General features: G+C 48.5%; 1 protein-coding gene across 2 annotated transcripts in view; it reads right to left on the bottom strand.

Annotated features, from left to right (window-relative positions):
- Positions 1-4,114: 4,114 nt before the first annotated feature.
- LOC144146101 (uncharacterized) overlaps positions 4,115-16,876 on the bottom strand; it is a 281,191-nt gene continuing 268,429 nt past the window's right edge. For both annotated transcript variants that reach the window (XM_077678046.1, XM_077678047.1), the window contains 2 exons: positions 8,497-8,785; positions 4,115-6,962 (listed from right to left, as the gene is read on the bottom strand). In XM_077678046.1, coding sequence (XP_077534172.1) covers positions 8,564-8,785 — 222 coding nt within the window. In that variant the 3' untranslated portion in view covers positions 4,115-6,962; positions 8,497-8,563. The remainder of the gene's footprint in view (positions 6,963-8,496; positions 8,786-16,876) is intronic.

A 16,876-nucleotide genomic window follows, 5' to 3' on the forward strand; every position in this document is an offset into this window, starting at 1 on the left:
CTCCACTATGTCGTCGTCCACCGGCGTTTCATAAAAAGAAAGCAGCGTCTGGCAATACATCGCTCTACCTAATGTAAAGTAACCTAAAATAGCCTAAACTAACATAACGTGACCTAACGAACACCCAGCAATGAATTAAAAGACCTACAACTAACCTAAGGAATAAAAGACGATAGTCTTTATCCGCTTTTACGAAGTAAATGCCTCCCTTCGTTTTCCCGCTCACCTCTCATGCTGCTCCTCTTGCGTCGCGCTCCTCCCGATGTAAAGACGCCAAAGGTTTGCTTAAATCATTTTAAATTTCCCGCGTTCCACTGCTCCAAACAGGGTGTCTCGATGCGAACGCTGCCGTACGGCGAAGACGCGCGTTAATCGAGGCGCCCTACTTCAACGTTTATAGAACCGCGTTTCCCTACTCCACGTACGTTGCAAGCAGAACGTGGAACCTGTCTAGTGGAACCTTGCGTAACTGTTGCCGGTTGATTTCTTAAAATGGTGCCAGAAGCTATAGTGGCGCGGGCGACAGCAGGCGACGGCGGGGTGAATTCTTTTTCTGCAGTTGATGAAGTATTTAATTTCGCAAAAGTCAAGCATGTTTGATTTTTTTATAAAGGAACACTGCAAATATCACTTCTGTATTGATTTCTTGTCTCATATTTGCGTAATGTCTTGTTCTTCTTCAACAATGTTGACAAATATGAACATTCCACCGGACATAGACGGGTAGATTTAGCTGTGACTATATAAGACTATTGCGCAGGCATTGTTTTACTTTGGCCGGGTGGCTGAATCGAGTTACAGACAGACAGACGGACAGACAGACAGAGAGACCAAAATTTCTGGGTTTAAGTAGCCCAAGAAAGGCTATCGTCTTTAAAAATTATAATTCAATTTAAATGTGCAAAAAAAATGGCTGTGGCTTAGCTCAGCTAACACTGGACATGTAAAGCGAAAGCTTGGCTGAGCCTCGTTAAGTCTTGGTTTCCCTCGGTTAACCTTTGATTTAGCTGTAATTATTACTACTATTCGTCCAAAGCCTGCCTTTGTCTAAGGTTGTGGTCCTGCTTCCGGCGTTGTCCGAGCCAAACGACTCGTCGGGCGATATCAGCGGGATGTACAGGCGCCGCTTAACGCCGGCGGCTCAAAGCCCTCAGCTATAACCGCAGAACACTCGAAGAAGACGGCCGGCCTCGCTCTCATTCATGGCCAAGCACGCATGCACGCGTGGAGTCATGTGATCAGGCGCGAACCAGCTGCTTAGAGCGCATGCGCCAAGCCGGCATCGGCAGCGATGAACACGTCCCTCTGCGAAGCTCAGCCCGGCGAGTCACGAGATGCGCAGCTGAGGTCAAATGAAGGTCAAATCCACCGCGACGGCGAAACCACTCGAAGAGATAAGTAACGATTTTCTTTAAAAATATTCGAGGCAAGAGCTGGTCTCGCAACACCGTCCTTAGTATCAAGAAACTATGACTGAACCCCTACACCACAACGACAGACGGTTAGGGCAGTGCTATAGCCTAGTTTTAAATATTCTCTAGCCGTGACTGCAGCGCTGAGCTAGAGCGCCGACGGACGGCACTCTACACACTGCGTACAAAGGAACAATGCGAAAACAATGCGAAGCGAACGGCTGTCTCGAAGAGGCCGCTTAGGCACCTTTGAGGGATACTTCTGACGACAAAATCGACGCTAGCAGGGCCATGAAGACCTGGGACGAAGCAGATGCTTGCTTCACTTTTTCAGGGAACTTGCTTTTAGCAGCAGAAGGCACCGAATTGATTTTTAAGCTCATTAGGTGAGATAGCGGTAATGGTTGCCGCCCGAAGGTTTGCACAGAAGCGACAAACATCCATTATGAACTGGTCGAAACAGACAAGCAAGCGGAGCGTGGTTGGCGACCCAGTTTACTATGGAATTGAACCACATAAAGCTTTGCTTTTGGCTCTCTTCCCAATGTGTCCGTATACGTCATTCACCACCTTCAAGAGAAAGATGCTTAAGCCCACCTGGGCGTGAAAGCCACTTGGTTTTTGGTAGGCACTTCTGATGAGCCGATTATCTGATAAGACGAACAAGTTTTCGTGGGTCGGGTCTTCGAGTTCGTCTTAACGGGACTGCATGCACTGTGCGCCCTTTGTCAAAATTTTCTAGGCAAACCCAAAGCCTTCTGGACCACAAAGAATTCAAGAAACAAGCTTTGCCTTTAAATGCGACAAAATTATTTTATGACGATAAGAAAGGGAGGTGTTTGCTTTATAGCTTTCCGGCATAAAACGTTTCAGCCTCGTTCCGGACAAGCTTGCACATTCAATTTTTTTTTGTGGCCTCTGCGTTTTTGGCATGACCTAGAAAATTTTGACAGACTGTACGTGCATTCAAACGCCTACGCGGGCGAGTGGGCAGACGCGTGTTTGAAATTCGAACTTTGTTCATACTTAGTTGTCTCCCCATTTAAACTCTGTCCAGCGTTTAGTTCTCCCAGGACATGTCACAAAAATATGGGTGTAACGCTTTGGAGTGCCTGCATTAGTACTTGTTATGAACTCCTAATGAACTCGCGCTCCTGAAACTTTCCTCGCACATGCGCCGGTAAAGTGCCCGCACTACCCGTAGGTTCTGTATCCCACATTTAGGCCTTCGAGGACAGCGGGGAAATTTCGTTCGCGCTCTCCGTAACATCCATAAATTGGGCTAATGTGTTTCTGCAGTAATTCTCACAAAAAGATCCTAATTGGCTCACACGTTTGAAAGTTTAACGGGGCATCACCCTTGACATTTCCTCTAACCTTTCCAACCTTACACTTGGCGCAACAGTTTTTGTCTCCCAGGACAATGGGTAACATCTACATAGCACTTTGCGGCGATTGTAGGCGCACTAGGAGCTTTGCCCTTGTTTCAAGAGGAACGTTTGAAAATTCGGAGCGCAGCACTCGACGACTACAGCGTGCTATAGCCCTTTAATTTTACGCACCCAATATAGACGCACACGTGTTTATTTCGCCCTTCATTTAGACGTACAAATAAACTAAGGTTTGCCGCGCCGAAGAGGTGCACGTACCCCGACGTTTTAGAAATTGTAGCTGGAAACAGTGAGCTCAGTGCACCGAGGAAATTCTAAGCTGATAACGCCTCCGCAGTCAGGCTCATCTAGTCCTTACCACAAAATATGTATCAAGAGCACCGCTTACAAAAACGAAGTGTCTCGAGAAAAGAAAGAGCTAAAGTGTTCAAAATTGAAAGCGACCGTACCTGGTGTTATATAGTAAAGCTAACGTTCACAGACGCCCGCTGACAAGTTCTCTTGTTAAAGCACCGGGATGACACGACATGGCTACAGAAAATGACAACTTCCATGACCACCGGAGACCCAAAAATACAGCGACAGGAGAACGAGGTGCAAAACATAGCAAAGAACTGGGAAACGGAGATGGAAACAGTTGATTGCGAATCTCACGATAATAGAACCGTCGACAACATTACGCCGTTTCGCTATTGTTCTCATCCACGAAAATGTTGAAAGCATGCCGTGATTGTTTTACCTATGCACGAAATTCAATCCATGTTTTTTTTTTCCATTCCCATCTTCCACCCAAATCCTTCCTAATAGGAGCAATACCGCCATCCCCTTTGGGTCACAGCCCCACTAAAGGCTGTAAAACGAGACGCTCGATAATTTACCGCTCCTCCTCTAGTCGTGTTTGTTTATCTGATAGCTTGTTTAAGGCTTAATTGAAAACGTACGCTGCGGAAACCGTTCCTTCGGAGATTTCGTTTCCCCGCAGTTTAATCCCTATACGTGTAGTACGCGCCGTATTCGAGCAGATGCGACCGCGCAGGAAAGAAGATCTATCCCCCGCGGCGCCCATCAATAACTGCAACAAAGGCTATTGTGCTCGCAGGCGCCGAAGCCTTTCTTCGTGATGAAGGCCGCAGCGAGTATAAACACGGCGAAAGGCGCACAACGACAGCGGATAACCGCTCCGCTCCGTTCAAGTAAATGATACAGCGACGCATTAAAAAGAAATCCGAACAAAGAATACTGAAAAGAGACGGGCTCGAAGTAAATGATGACAACGTTGCATACAATGTTAGCATTTAAAACGCTCTTTTATTGAGATCTCTGAAAAGAAAGCGGGTGACATTTACAAGCACTTTGCGATCGTTTTGAGGCCATTGGAAGCAGAGGTATAGGGAAAGCCGCTTGGAGTCTAGAATAAATAATCGCAAGAGCGCGAAAAGCTGACTCTTTTAAACTGTAAGGAACGTTTCTGTTGTTAATTTTTTTAAACACTCTCTTGTAGACGTGCAAAGGTGTAGTGCGAAAGGTACAGAACCTCAAGCTGCTTTAACACAAGGTGACTCAATTTCTAGGAAACAAGGAACACAGACAGAGATAGAGTTAGGTGAGATAGATTAGCTAGAGAAAACAGAGACGGACGGACGGACGGACGGACGGACACAGACAGACAGACAGACAGACAGACAGACAGACAGACAGACAGACAGACAGATGAAAGAGATTGAACAGACGGCATGGACACGTAGAAAACTCTATGTGTAAGATCAAGCGTGCATTATGGCAACAATGGAAAGAGGAACAACAGCTGCTCTCTGTCAGCAGAGACAACCGCTGAAGAGCGCGAAATTTCGAAATAGCGTCGTTCAGTTTGTTTCTACGCCAATTCACTTGCCCGTAAGTATCATGTAGCTGCAACGCCATCATGACTGATGGGAACACAAAAAAGAAGTAATGAAACAGTGTGTAGCAGAGTTAAAATAATTGTCGGCGCAAACAGGGAATAAGGTTGAAGGCAAGGACGTGAACACGTGGTTATTAACGCAAGCCATTGCACACCGCAGGTAGTTCTGGGTTTTATTTTGTTCCCGAGTATTTACAGGGGGATTGCGACGTCGCCTGCCGTAAAAATACACGCATCACGGAAGTCCCGCTTGTAAGCCCAGCACTATAAGCGACATTAAACGCCTCTAGGCGGCGCTATACACCCGGAAGCAGCTATGAATGTCCTCGGAAAGTTCGCTTTCTTGAGTTGCGATGAAAATAAACACAGCAGAGTATTGTGCAACATTCTTACCGACAGTGTTGTACACATGTGCGAACTATATGTTCGGCTATAGCTAGTTTCCGGCATAGCTTTGCGCTCTTCTCAAAATACCGCTGACACAGGTTTCACTTTGCGAAGGTGCAAAGCGCCTCAGCATTGTACTCTCGCATGGAAGGCGCTTTGTCCTTTTTTTCTTTATTTTTCTTTCTGATATAGGCCCGCAAATGAGCTATTTCTACGATTTTTTAAAGCAAGAACATCAAAAAATTTTCCGCACATTTCTATCAGAACATGTAATTAGGGGGGCATCGGGGACAACACATCGGCAATATGACATGACAGCATAAAAAGGAATGCACGCTGGGCGAAAAGCAGAGACAGAGTCACACCTTATTAGTTATATAGAAATGATAATTGGATTCAAATTTTTATTATAATATCACAGAACAATTGAAAAATAACTGCACAGCTGACGCAGTAAACAAGGTAAACGTGAAATTGACAAAGCTTTTTATTGCTCTCGGTCAACACGTCAGCTCAGAAGCGGTGTTCCGGGCAATATTGCGAAGCGTGTTGACTGGGGCTCCGCTGAGGGCCACAAGGTTTGACGTGGTTGTTGCTGACGTGATTTGACCGTGGCCTACTCTTTTTGGCCCTTTCCAGCCAGGGCTTTGTTTACAATGTCGCGGAGAAACGAAATCCAAGCACCAAAAAATTAATGAAGCGCACACTAACGCGTAAGACTTGAAGGTATACAAGCTGCGCGCAACCGTCACGATCATCACAACGGTTTAAGTCCACAATTGCGGCGGATTTTCTCCTTCTTTCCTGTCGCTAACTTTTATTATTGTTGCTATAAGCGTGAGATTCCTTCATTTTTTTAGAAGTGTTGCCACGATTGTGGTGAACGCAGGAGGTTTTTGCCAATCTCGGTCAGACGTGGCCAATCCTTGGCTTGATTAACGTGCGCCGTGGACGCTTGGTGGTCACCGCGAGACACGTGGTCACGAGCGCTCGGCATTTTTTGTTTGTCGCAGATTTTTTGACGCCGGAACCCTAGAATAATCAGGGTAAATAAAACCGCTGCTGAGTGCGAGGACACGGGTTCGATTCCCGGCCGTGTCGGCCGCTTTTCTGGTGGAGACGAAAAGCAAAAATGCCCGTGTTTACGAGATTTCGGCGCAGGTGGTAAAAATTAATCCGGAGCCCTCCACTACGGCGCACCTCATTGTCTGCGTTGCATCGGTGCGTTAAACCCTACAATCAATCAGTCAGAGTAGATGAAACAGAGTGTTTTATTCTGATTTTTTTTCTAATTTGTATACAAGATATTGTTGAGGTGGGTTCCAAACTATACTCCCATACTCGAAGACAGGTTTTAGAAGCGTTTTATAGCGTGGTTTTTCCGAGTAGAATGGTTGCAAGCATTGAATAATGAAGTACCTGCTGCGCGATTTGGAGCTGATACAAATAACGCTGCAGGGAAAACACCTTCAAACACGTCTTTGAATTCCCGTCCAACACTCACGCTCGCAGCATTCAGAAATTTGCACTGGTTGATCCACCTTTTTTTTGCTTTTTTGTACGTTCAAAAATATTTCTCGCTTGACCTGTTCTAGTTTTCCGTCTGTTTTATTGAATTCCCAAAAGTTGTTAAATAAGTAAGCAAACAAACAAACAAAGAAATACACAGGCAGGGGAATCGCGAATAAGTTTAAACCCAGTCGGGCCAGACAATGCGGTGCTTGGCGGAGAAAGCAAACCGGGAAGTTGTGCGCGACCAAAGTTTGCGACAGGCGGGGAAGGCGTCGTCGTCTGCTACTGGCGCTTCGACCTTAGCGGGAAGCAGACAATTTCCCGCGTAGCAGACGATCCGCCGGCAGGCTGGTTGGCTGACTGGAACCAGGCACGCATGCGGCAAGAGGAACGGGACACGCGGTAAGTTATAACGTTACGCTTCGAAACCACACCACCGACAAGCTGCGAAGAAAGCCCTGTATTGGAAGGTAGTGAGTGAATTCAACTTTATCGCGGCAAACAGCCGACCCTGAGAGCAGCAGAAGCCGGTGGCTGGTATTGAGAAGTCGCTGTTCAATCGCTCGGTGCCAGATAAGGTGGTGGGCGGCAGTCAGGCGGCTTTCTTACCAAGCTGGCGTTCGTCGGAAACGCCGGCTGCTGAGTTTGAGGACGTGCGCTAACCCGCGTGGAGAGATTGGCGTGCCTGGAAACACGGGCGCATTACGTAAGCACAGTTCCTCGCCTTTTGCAACGATCCCGTAATAGAACGCGGACGGGAACGTATGCGCGATCGGTATGCGTGTACCGACGCAGTTTCTTTTTTTGTTTGCGCTGTTTTTCTATTAAACCAAGTTGTGGATTGCGGAAATCGGCAGTATAGCGTCAATAAATCTCGACGCGCTATCGCAAAGTTTCGGATATCGCTGTTGAGAAAGCGGAACATTCCTCTTATGATATCATCGGTAACTGGAAGTCGTGGTTTTTTTCAAGCACGCTTGTTTTTTTCCCTCCACCACGGGTTATGTCGTTTGCTACTACGACTGGTTTGCTCGTTGACTGACAGATTAATTAACTTATTGACAACTTTTTCAATCAACTGATTGAAGGATTTATTTAAAGGTCCTTTTAACCCTACCATGCCATGTCAGCCCCTAAAGAGACTTGGAGGCAGACCCTATTTATTCGATGGTGATGAGTGCACGTCCTGGCTGATCTACCTATTTATACATTCGAAGCCTTTTCATGCCACCGAATTTCCTCGATTATAATCTTCCACATAGTAAAGAAGATTTTCCACATTATTGAATATTATCTTAAGACTGAAGGTAAGGTTTTAAGAAATTAATCGCCCATTCCACTGGCGACACGACGCTACAATAGTACGACTACATTTACATCTCATTTCAAATCAATTTTTTTCCCAACCCATACGCCGTCGCCATCCCAACGCCGTGTCTTGCGCTCGGCGCGACAGCGACGGTTACATTCGGCGGCATGTGTGCTCTCTCGTTCTCTCGCCGCCACGTAGGTGACGGAACGGCGACTGTCGCACTCCGGCCGCTGCTCGCGGCGTCATTCCGCGTACCAACGTGCGATCCGCCGAGCGAGTGGTCTCTTTCCGTTTGTAGCTCGCCAAATACGTCACAAACACTTGACTATGGCGCATTTCGCCGCAAGAGAGACCCCGACGTTCTCTTTTATTTGTGGCATGACGCTCTTCGCATTCGCTTTCTTTCGCGCATGCGCACTCCTGCTCGCTGACAAGCAGACGGTTTTCCCTAGCCATAGACAGCTTCACTGTAAAAAGCGGACATTTTAACGTGGGCGTGCCTCGAGTGAGTTTGTTCAAGCTGCTTATAATTGAGAAAATACGGTAGGTATCTGCACGAATCCAAGAAACTATAGTTCTCACCTGCTGGTACAGAGCACCAGTGTACACGCAGCCTGCCATTCGGCAGCCTGGCCGCCTGAGGAGGCTGCTAGGACGGGCCCAGTCCCATGGTGGGCAGGGCTGAGTGGCGCCTGCGCAGAGGAGCGGCCCGCGTCTCCAGAGCGCCGAGCAGAGTGGCCGCCGACTTGGCGTTGAGCCGGCGCGATATGGACTGGATGCGCTCTCGGCGCTGGAACAGAGTCTCGGACGACCCACTGCAGCCGACCGTCTGGGCCAGGATCGAGGCGAAGTACACGAAGTTCACCAGGCTCTGCAGCGAACGCCACCCCGGCCGCGGGAATTAAAAAGGAGGCCCACGTCGATTGAAGGACCGGGCGCTTTCGTCTCTTGGTTGCCCCACTCAGTTGAAAAGACAAAGACAAAAGGATGATAGTATGCCGCCTCAGCGCCGCTCCCCTTCCCCACACCATCTTCTAAAAAAGCTTTGAGGTAGAAGCCGCGAACCAAATCGTTTTGGGATGACTTATTATTGACGTAAACGGGATTACCATTGTATTAGCGGTGGTGACGTTACCCGTACTTGATAACTGGAGGTAGCCACCCACCACTACATGCAGAGGTCCAGTAGGAGTAACGAAGGACGACTACCACACAAGGGTGATTACTCTTTCATAGCGCGTTCATCGTCGGCCGATCGTGACAGGTGTGTTGACAAACATTACTCCCCCCCCCGTCCCCCCCAATACTTGCCAGTATATCCCCCCTCTTTGCCCCCTACACCCTCCTCCCTACAGTGCCCTCCCCCACTGCCTCCCTTCCGTAAACCGCTTCCCTCCACCCGCCTCGCCCCTCTGTCCTCTTGTCCACTTTCCCCAGGGCTCCCCACACAAATGGCTCGTAGCGAAAGGCTAGACAGGGACACGCACTTCGCGAAGTGGGCGAATAAGATGCGTACAATGCGGACTGGTCACCACTGCATCGGGGCGTTTAGTGGTACACGTGTGGTGACTATACATTGTAGTACACTTAGCACCGGATCACGTAACTGACGTCTACGGCACGACAACCTCTTGCCACTGCTCGGAACGACTTCCCTGTGAAGAAGTCGACGTTAACTCGGTGCTTTCGTTTTTACTTATACGCCCGTCGTTGCCGTCACTTCCTATTTCTCTCTCTCTCACACGCATGCACACACGAACGAACGCAAATGCGCACACAATATACACCATTTACACACATTTACCTCTTCATAGCTTATCAGAATACATTTCCGCCCAGTGTACTGCGTACCCAGATAAGGTGCCAGGGGATGACTGAGTAGTTTTCTCGCCTTCAGTGTTTCCTCTGCAAGACGTGCTCACTGAAACGAACCACAGGTGTACAAAAGCCGCCCGCATCTTCCCACGGGGGAACTCGAGTAAATGCGTCGCATCTACTCGAGTCAAGCAAAGCGTCACGTCAAGCGAAAGCCAAGCGAAGACGCCCTTGACTGAATTCAGAACGCGCGCTCCGCCGCTTATATACGTTGAGGGGACTGCGTACGCCGGTCCCAGTCGACGACGTTGGCGTACTTGTAAAGCGGCGTGGACGCTAGGTGTTTGAGCCAAGCGCGGATGTTGCTTCGCCGGAGAACGGCACACCGGTTATATGCGCAGCGCGCCCGAAGGAGAGGAAACCGCGGAAGAGAGAGTACTGCACATGCGCCGGCCCCAGCGTGTCTGCCGCGGCTATGATGCAACACAATCCAACACAATCCACTTTAATCCAATCCAATCCAATCCAATCCAATCCAATCCAAGCCAAGCCAAGCCAAGCCAATCCAATCCAATCCAAGCCAATCCAATCGAATCCAATCCAATGCCCCTCGCGAGAGAGTGTTCGAATCCAATCCAATGCCCCTCGCGAGAGAGTGTTCGCTATCGCCTCGACCCGACGCGCATGCGCAGTGAGCGTGCGGACTACGGACGCCAACGCGGGTGACATCGTGAGTTACTGAAATGCTCTGCATTTAAAATGATCTCGTGGCACTCTCGAAGATTCCTCCCACCACGCGGCACGTTTCGCTGCTCCGAAGCGAGCTAGCACGCGTGCGCAGCTTACGCGTCGTGTACGTGCGCGATCCAAATAAGTTCCGCCGTCGCGGCTCTTCCAACCCTATCGCGGGCCAGCACGCCGCGTGCCCATGCTGCTTCGGGCTCACCACCTAGGCACAGAAGGCCCGAGACCTTGTCCTTGTTCCTAAAAGACAAGACTCCTCTCCCGCGCTCTTCTAAGAGGCAGAGCTCAGCGGTTGTCAGAGTACGTTCTCATAGCCGATGAGAGGCGTACTGGAGTAAGGAAGGGGGTGGGGAAGACTTGAGGCCTTCTGTGACCTCGGGGGTGACGCAGGGACGCTTGTTCGGATCGATGAGCAAAACGTGAGCCACGTGATGTGGACACGGCGGCCATAAGCGGTGTGGCCCTGGCGAGGCCGCCCACGCAACCGCCGCCGCCGCGGTAACGGTATACGCAGCAAGGACGCGGGAGGGATCGAGACATTAGCGGGACAGTGAAAGGAGTATGAAAAGGGGAGACGGGGCAGAGAGAAAAAGGAGCTGACTCGGCCGCCGCACAGCGGGCAGCCTCCTAGCGGCGACCTTTTGCGTAAGCAATATTTATACTGCTCGGGCGGAGCATAAATGAGCATCGCCGCCCTCCTTCCCCCGCGGCGCCGCCGTCTTCTTGCGCAACTGACCGAATCACGGGCTGCCGCTGCTGCCTTCTCCCTGTTTGAGCCTCGTACAATTTACCCCAGGGGAGGGGCGGGTATTTCTGGGAAGAGCATAGGGAGGAAAAAGGGGAATGGGGAACAGATCACGCAATTGAGGATAGGAAAACTCGACCAGCAGAGGTTCCGAACCCTGGAGTCTAGAGTGCGTGACCATGGGTCCGCTCTGTGAATCGTCAAGTGGGTAAATGGTGCGCCGCGGACGAGCCGAGGTCGTCCAGTGCGGTGGCGAAATCGCGCGCTGGCATTTTGATCCCGGTTAAGCACGGTTAACTTCGTTGTTCGTCTTGGTAGTTGCTAGGTGCCACGCACGGGTGACTGGGCCACTCATATCAAGCTCTATTTTTGGCCCGGCTAAGGGGAAGGCGATTGTGCGGAAAATATCTTGGAGCAGTATTATTCTTGCAGTTATTTTATGGTTTTAGTGAAGGCACCGCACTATTCATCGAGGGATGATGATGATGATGATGGTTCGTGTTTAATTGCGCAAGACCAACCAGGGCGAAGAGCGCCAAATGAAAGTTATTTAATGACAGTGGTGTAAACGTAGATACTAAAATCTGCCAGTAAAAAAAAAAGGAAATGAAACATAAGATAATGAAGACGGCTGGTGTAGAGGGCCAGGATGTAACTATGCGTGATAACCAATGATGTGTAAAAATATAACTTCTAATAGGCACTCAAAAACCCGCCTAATATTCATCGACGAAGCACCTGTCATTGTTTTCATTGGACACAAGTAGAGCGGTTTGAGAAGCTCAGCACTGGTGACAACAGCGAGCCGCAAGCTGTAGCTGCCGAAAAAAACATCACCTTGTCGTAATCTGGCTGGTCCATTCCTATTAATTTATTGCAAATGATTCCTACTTTTATTTCAGTTATATGAGGAAACTTCAGACAGAATTCATTTGCGATTATTGTCCATAAATCAAAAGTCTTTCCACACTTGGAAGAATTATTGCGAGTAGTGTGTGCGCGTGTGTCGGAGTTGCACATCATATGCCGACAGCAGACGTTACGGCGTATTAGTGCGCCCTTGTGAGTGATGGGAGGCCAGAAAGCCAGATAGCCAGGCCTTTTAAACCGGGTTCAGCAGCTAGAAATGCTTCGCATTTATATCATGCTAACTTGATCACGCTAACCAAAAACGGAAAGTACAGAACATGTTAACTCTTTCCGGCACGGTGGCCACCCCAGATAACCACTTTTTCTTGATTTTTTTCTGCTTAAAGTCTCACCCTTGCTGAGTTGTGTAAGTAGCTAATGCTAGGCATGCTAGAAATGAAATGCTGCCATCAATCAGTACAGATCGCCGTGCAACTGAAGTTGGTGGTCACCTAGAGTGACCACGTGCCTGCGCAGATGTGCAGTATGTGCAGGTGCGGTGCGTGCAATACAAAATTCCAGCCTTGAACAACGACATGCATGTGTGAAACGTGCAATGTCCCCTTGTGACTGCGGGGAAACAAGGACCGTTTTGCGGCCTTCCACCGAAAGTGACTCGTAGACCGTTCCTGCATGGTCGTCTGAACCAAAAGTGCCATTTTCTAGAAGCGAAGCCCCTTAGGGGCTGGGGCTGTTGGCGTCTTCTGTCGTCGTCGTCGTCTCATGTCGTCGTGGTGTTATGTGGTCATGGTACTAGAACACCCCGACACTCGTTTTCCAGCGCTTCACGCTAGAACGTTTCATCTGTGTGGGTAAAAACGCGTACTAAAACAACACTCTGGGACACTCGTTTCCCAACGCACTAGCGCGCCAGAACGTCTCATTTCCGTGAGCAAAAGCGCGTACTAAAAGTTCACACCGGGACACTGGTTTTCCAACACACCGCGCCAGAGCGCGTCGTGTTTCAAAGACAAGAGACTTTTACTGCAGCGCTGTATACCTCTACTACCCAACGGTTTCATCTCTGTGGGCAAAAACGCCAATGAGCCAAGAATACACTGATACACTGCATGCTTCGCCCTTTCCAAGGTTTCACGTCAGTGGAGATGGCCCGGAATTTGTTTTCTTTCTTTCTTTCTTTCTTTCTTTCTTTCTTTCTTTCTTTCTTTCTTTTAAGTAAAGCATTCTGTAACCAGAAATTCACTATTCTTTCAACAAAATCCATTTCGCTCCCGAAATGAAGTTAAGTGCGTGAAAGAGTTACCACTTGCGGACGGTGGTATAAGATGTGTGGCGTACTCTAACGCAGTAGTGCCTTGGGCCACTTCCCCGAGATACCAGCTGCGCCTCCCTGTGGTGCGTCACAGGCCAGTTTTTGTTTTGTGCCGTTATGTTGCCTCATTACAGCGCAGCTTTTAATCACAGATGCGTTGATGGTAATTTGTTTTCGTAACAACTAATCAAATGAAAATAACAGTAAATATATCATCGGTTGTTTACCTGTTTTTTCTTCAACTCGCTCGAGAAAGACAGAGAGAGAGAGAGAGAGAGAGAGAGAGAGAGAGAGAGAGAGAGAGAGAGAGAGAGAGAAGGCTCTTTATAGAAGAAGCAAAGAAGTTTACCGGCGTTTGGCGTTTACAGTCGCCTACATGCTTCTCTGCTGACGATTGTACCTGGGGGAAGAAAAGGCCCAAGAAAGAGCTGGACAGGAAAGAAAAAGGAAGGAACAAACTATCGTGGTCTTTGCTCGATAACGGACTTACACGCATTTGATTTTTGGTCTAAGCGTGGGCCACATAATTTACACTTTTGAAATTGTCGTCCAGATAAGAGAACATACTACGTACAGCTTTGCGCAGTGACAAGTCCATGCATCCCAAAATAATCTTTAGAGTTATTGGTCCCTGTCATAGACGTTCGATGTTTTCAAGGAAGTGTTATCTCAGTTACATGTAGGCCGCACATTCTAATAAAAAACTCCCACCTCCCCTCGCGGGAACCCCTGTGTAGATGCGACGCATAGGGTCTTCACGTTGCAGCGTTGGACAGCGGAGGAAAGGCGCTGGAACGATGTAGCAGAGCGGTGCAGGCACCGCGTTTTATAGCGCGTATAACGGTGAGGGGACGCGCCGGCGCCAGTGCGTCTGCCGCAGCTATGACGCAACACAATCTAACACAATCCACTATAATCCAATCCAATCCAATCCAAACCAAGCCAAGCCAAGCCAAGCCAAGCCAAGCGAAGCCAATCCAAGCCAAGCCAAGTCAATCCAATCCAATACAAGCCAATCGAATGCCCCCTCACGAGAGAGTGTTCGCTATCGGAGAGGAGAGGGGGTGAGCGACGGAGAGCGCAGCTGGCGCGGCGAGGAGAATGGGGGAGGGGCGGACGCCGACTACGCCGGATGGATGCAGGGACAAAGCGAGTGAATGAGATGCGTTCGCATCTAAAATGTGTTCACCTGTTTAGACGCAAGAACAATTTTCGCAGTGCGGATTTGGCGCCGCTCCAACCGTCGCTCCAAGGCGAAATAGGTAACTATTTGTGTATGCACAGTTCCGCCGTAGATGACGATATAACGTTTCCAGGTCCCCAGTCGAGGTTTCTTTATCGCTGAATAACGTTGACATGTGCGAAAATTTCCTTCAGTGGTTGTATTTGAGAAAAGTGTTTGCTATCACGTACTTATTGTAGGAGGCTAGACAGCCGAATAGTCACGCCTTTCAAAGCGAAGTTAGTAGCTAGAGAATGCGCCGCTTTCTCACGTGCGAACAAAGGAACGCCGTACAGGTAGCACTCCTTTGTTCGCAGAGAGGAAAAGACCAGGAGTGGGGGAGTTTAACAATGGTGCGTGAATCACGCCTAACAGGCATACTTACACCGGTCCGCCTCGAACGCTCGCATTCATCTACATTCCAGGGTTCCGCCCATTATTCTTCTCTCCGGTTTAATCATTCATGCCACTCTGTCTCATATTGTTACAACACGTGCTTTAGCCGCCATTTGTTGTCTTCTCGAGAAGAAATTATTACGCATTCGACATTACAACTCGGGTACAAATTAATTAAGAACGACAAAGATGATGATGATTATTGCTAGTGGTACCCCCTTTGTAACGGGGTAAAGACGTATCATGTTACCAAAAAATAAACTAATATATCTATGTTTTATACTATTCGTTTAACACTAGCGCTGCTCTTCGGGCAGGCTCAAAATACTTGTTTTTTCTGTAACAAGTGGTAGCTGTCCTACACAATATTCCCATCTCTGCTTTTCGTTCACCAGCATTCTAATCTTCTTTTAGTCGCCTCGAAAGCCCATTTTGGGACACTCGCAACTGTAGATACATCGTAGCAACGAAGCGCGCTTTCTTTTTCTGTCGCCAGCAATTATTTAATTTCGCTCAGTATAATATTTTACTTTTGCGATTTTTTTTTCGTGGTGTACGTTTTTGTCACCGCCGAGATTTTCAAATTGCTGTAGGAGACAGAAAATTTTTTTCTCGCCAGAAATCGGCTAGGAGAGTGAATAAGGGTAGGGAAGTGATCAACCGTGAATTTTGATAGTGTAATCGGAGATGGTCGAGCCAACACTCTGGGACGTTTGGCGTGGAATGACCCAGCTGCGTTTCGGTTACTTTTACTTTTTAGTTGCTCCTCGTGAGTTCTTAAGTTGCCGTCCCCTTCGTTTATCCACACTCCCAAATATTAATATTACTTGACTCCTGGTAATTCGCCATGCTGGACTGACACTGCGTCAGTGCTAGTGTGATTGAATACCATTATTCCGGATTTTTCAGTGCTAAAGTTTAACTCGAGGTCGGTGGCTTCCTGACCACCAATATTTATTTGCATATCGCTCTGGTTATCAGCTAAAAGAACAATGTCGTCTCCGTATAACTTTCCCGGAATACGCTGTTGTACCACTTCGCCTTGCAGCATATGCGTTAGGTTGAACCCTAATCGACTTTCTTCTAGTTTTTTTTTCTTCTAACCCTGCCATGTAAAGCATAAAAGGTATTGGTCTCAAAGGGCATCCCTGTTTCAATCGTCGATGGGTGTTGACCTGCTGTGCGCATCTCTGCGCTTCCTATGTCAGGTGCACTCTATTATCGTTATAGATTGCTATAAGCAACTGTATGAACTCGTCGTCTAGGTCCTGGAGTTCTAGCACCCTCCACAGCAGTTCTCTGTTTGCGTTGTCATATACCCCTTTAATGTCCAAGGCTGTAATTCATAATGGTCCGATTTGATTGGTTGATTGATTGTAGGGTTTAACGCGCCGACGCAGCGCATTCGATGAGGCGCGCCGTAGTGGAGGGCTCCGGATTAATTTTGACCACCTGGGGATCTTTAACGTGCGCCGAAATCTCGTACACACGGGCGTTTTTGCTTTTCGCCTCCATCATAAAAGCGGCCGCCGCGGCCGGGGATCAAAACCGCGTCCTTGTGCTCAGCAGCACAACGCCTTAGCCACTGAGCCACCACGGCGGGTATCCATAATGGTCTATTTTGAGCTTCGGCAATATCAATGCACTGTGTTATCACGAACAAATTATCATCCAAGGGCCTGCCTTGTCTAAATCCATTCTGCAGTTCCTCAAGGATTTCATTTTCTTCCATCCATGCTTGAATTTCTTATTTTACCGCCTGCAATTCGCCGCGAGATCGACATGTAGGTGGCGACAGCGTCGCGCTGCTAGTGTGGATGCTCCGCTGAGCGGCCCGTAAGAATGCACACTGTGGGCG

This window comes from Haemaphysalis longicornis, unplaced genomic scaffold, assembly GCF_048455015.1.
Source record: "Haemaphysalis longicornis isolate Haplotype H1 unplaced genomic scaffold, Haemaphysalis longicornis Haplotype H1 scaffold_7, whole genome shotgun sequence".
Lineage (NCBI taxonomy): Eukaryota > Metazoa > Arthropoda > Arachnida > Ixodida > Ixodidae > Haemaphysalis > Haemaphysalis longicornis.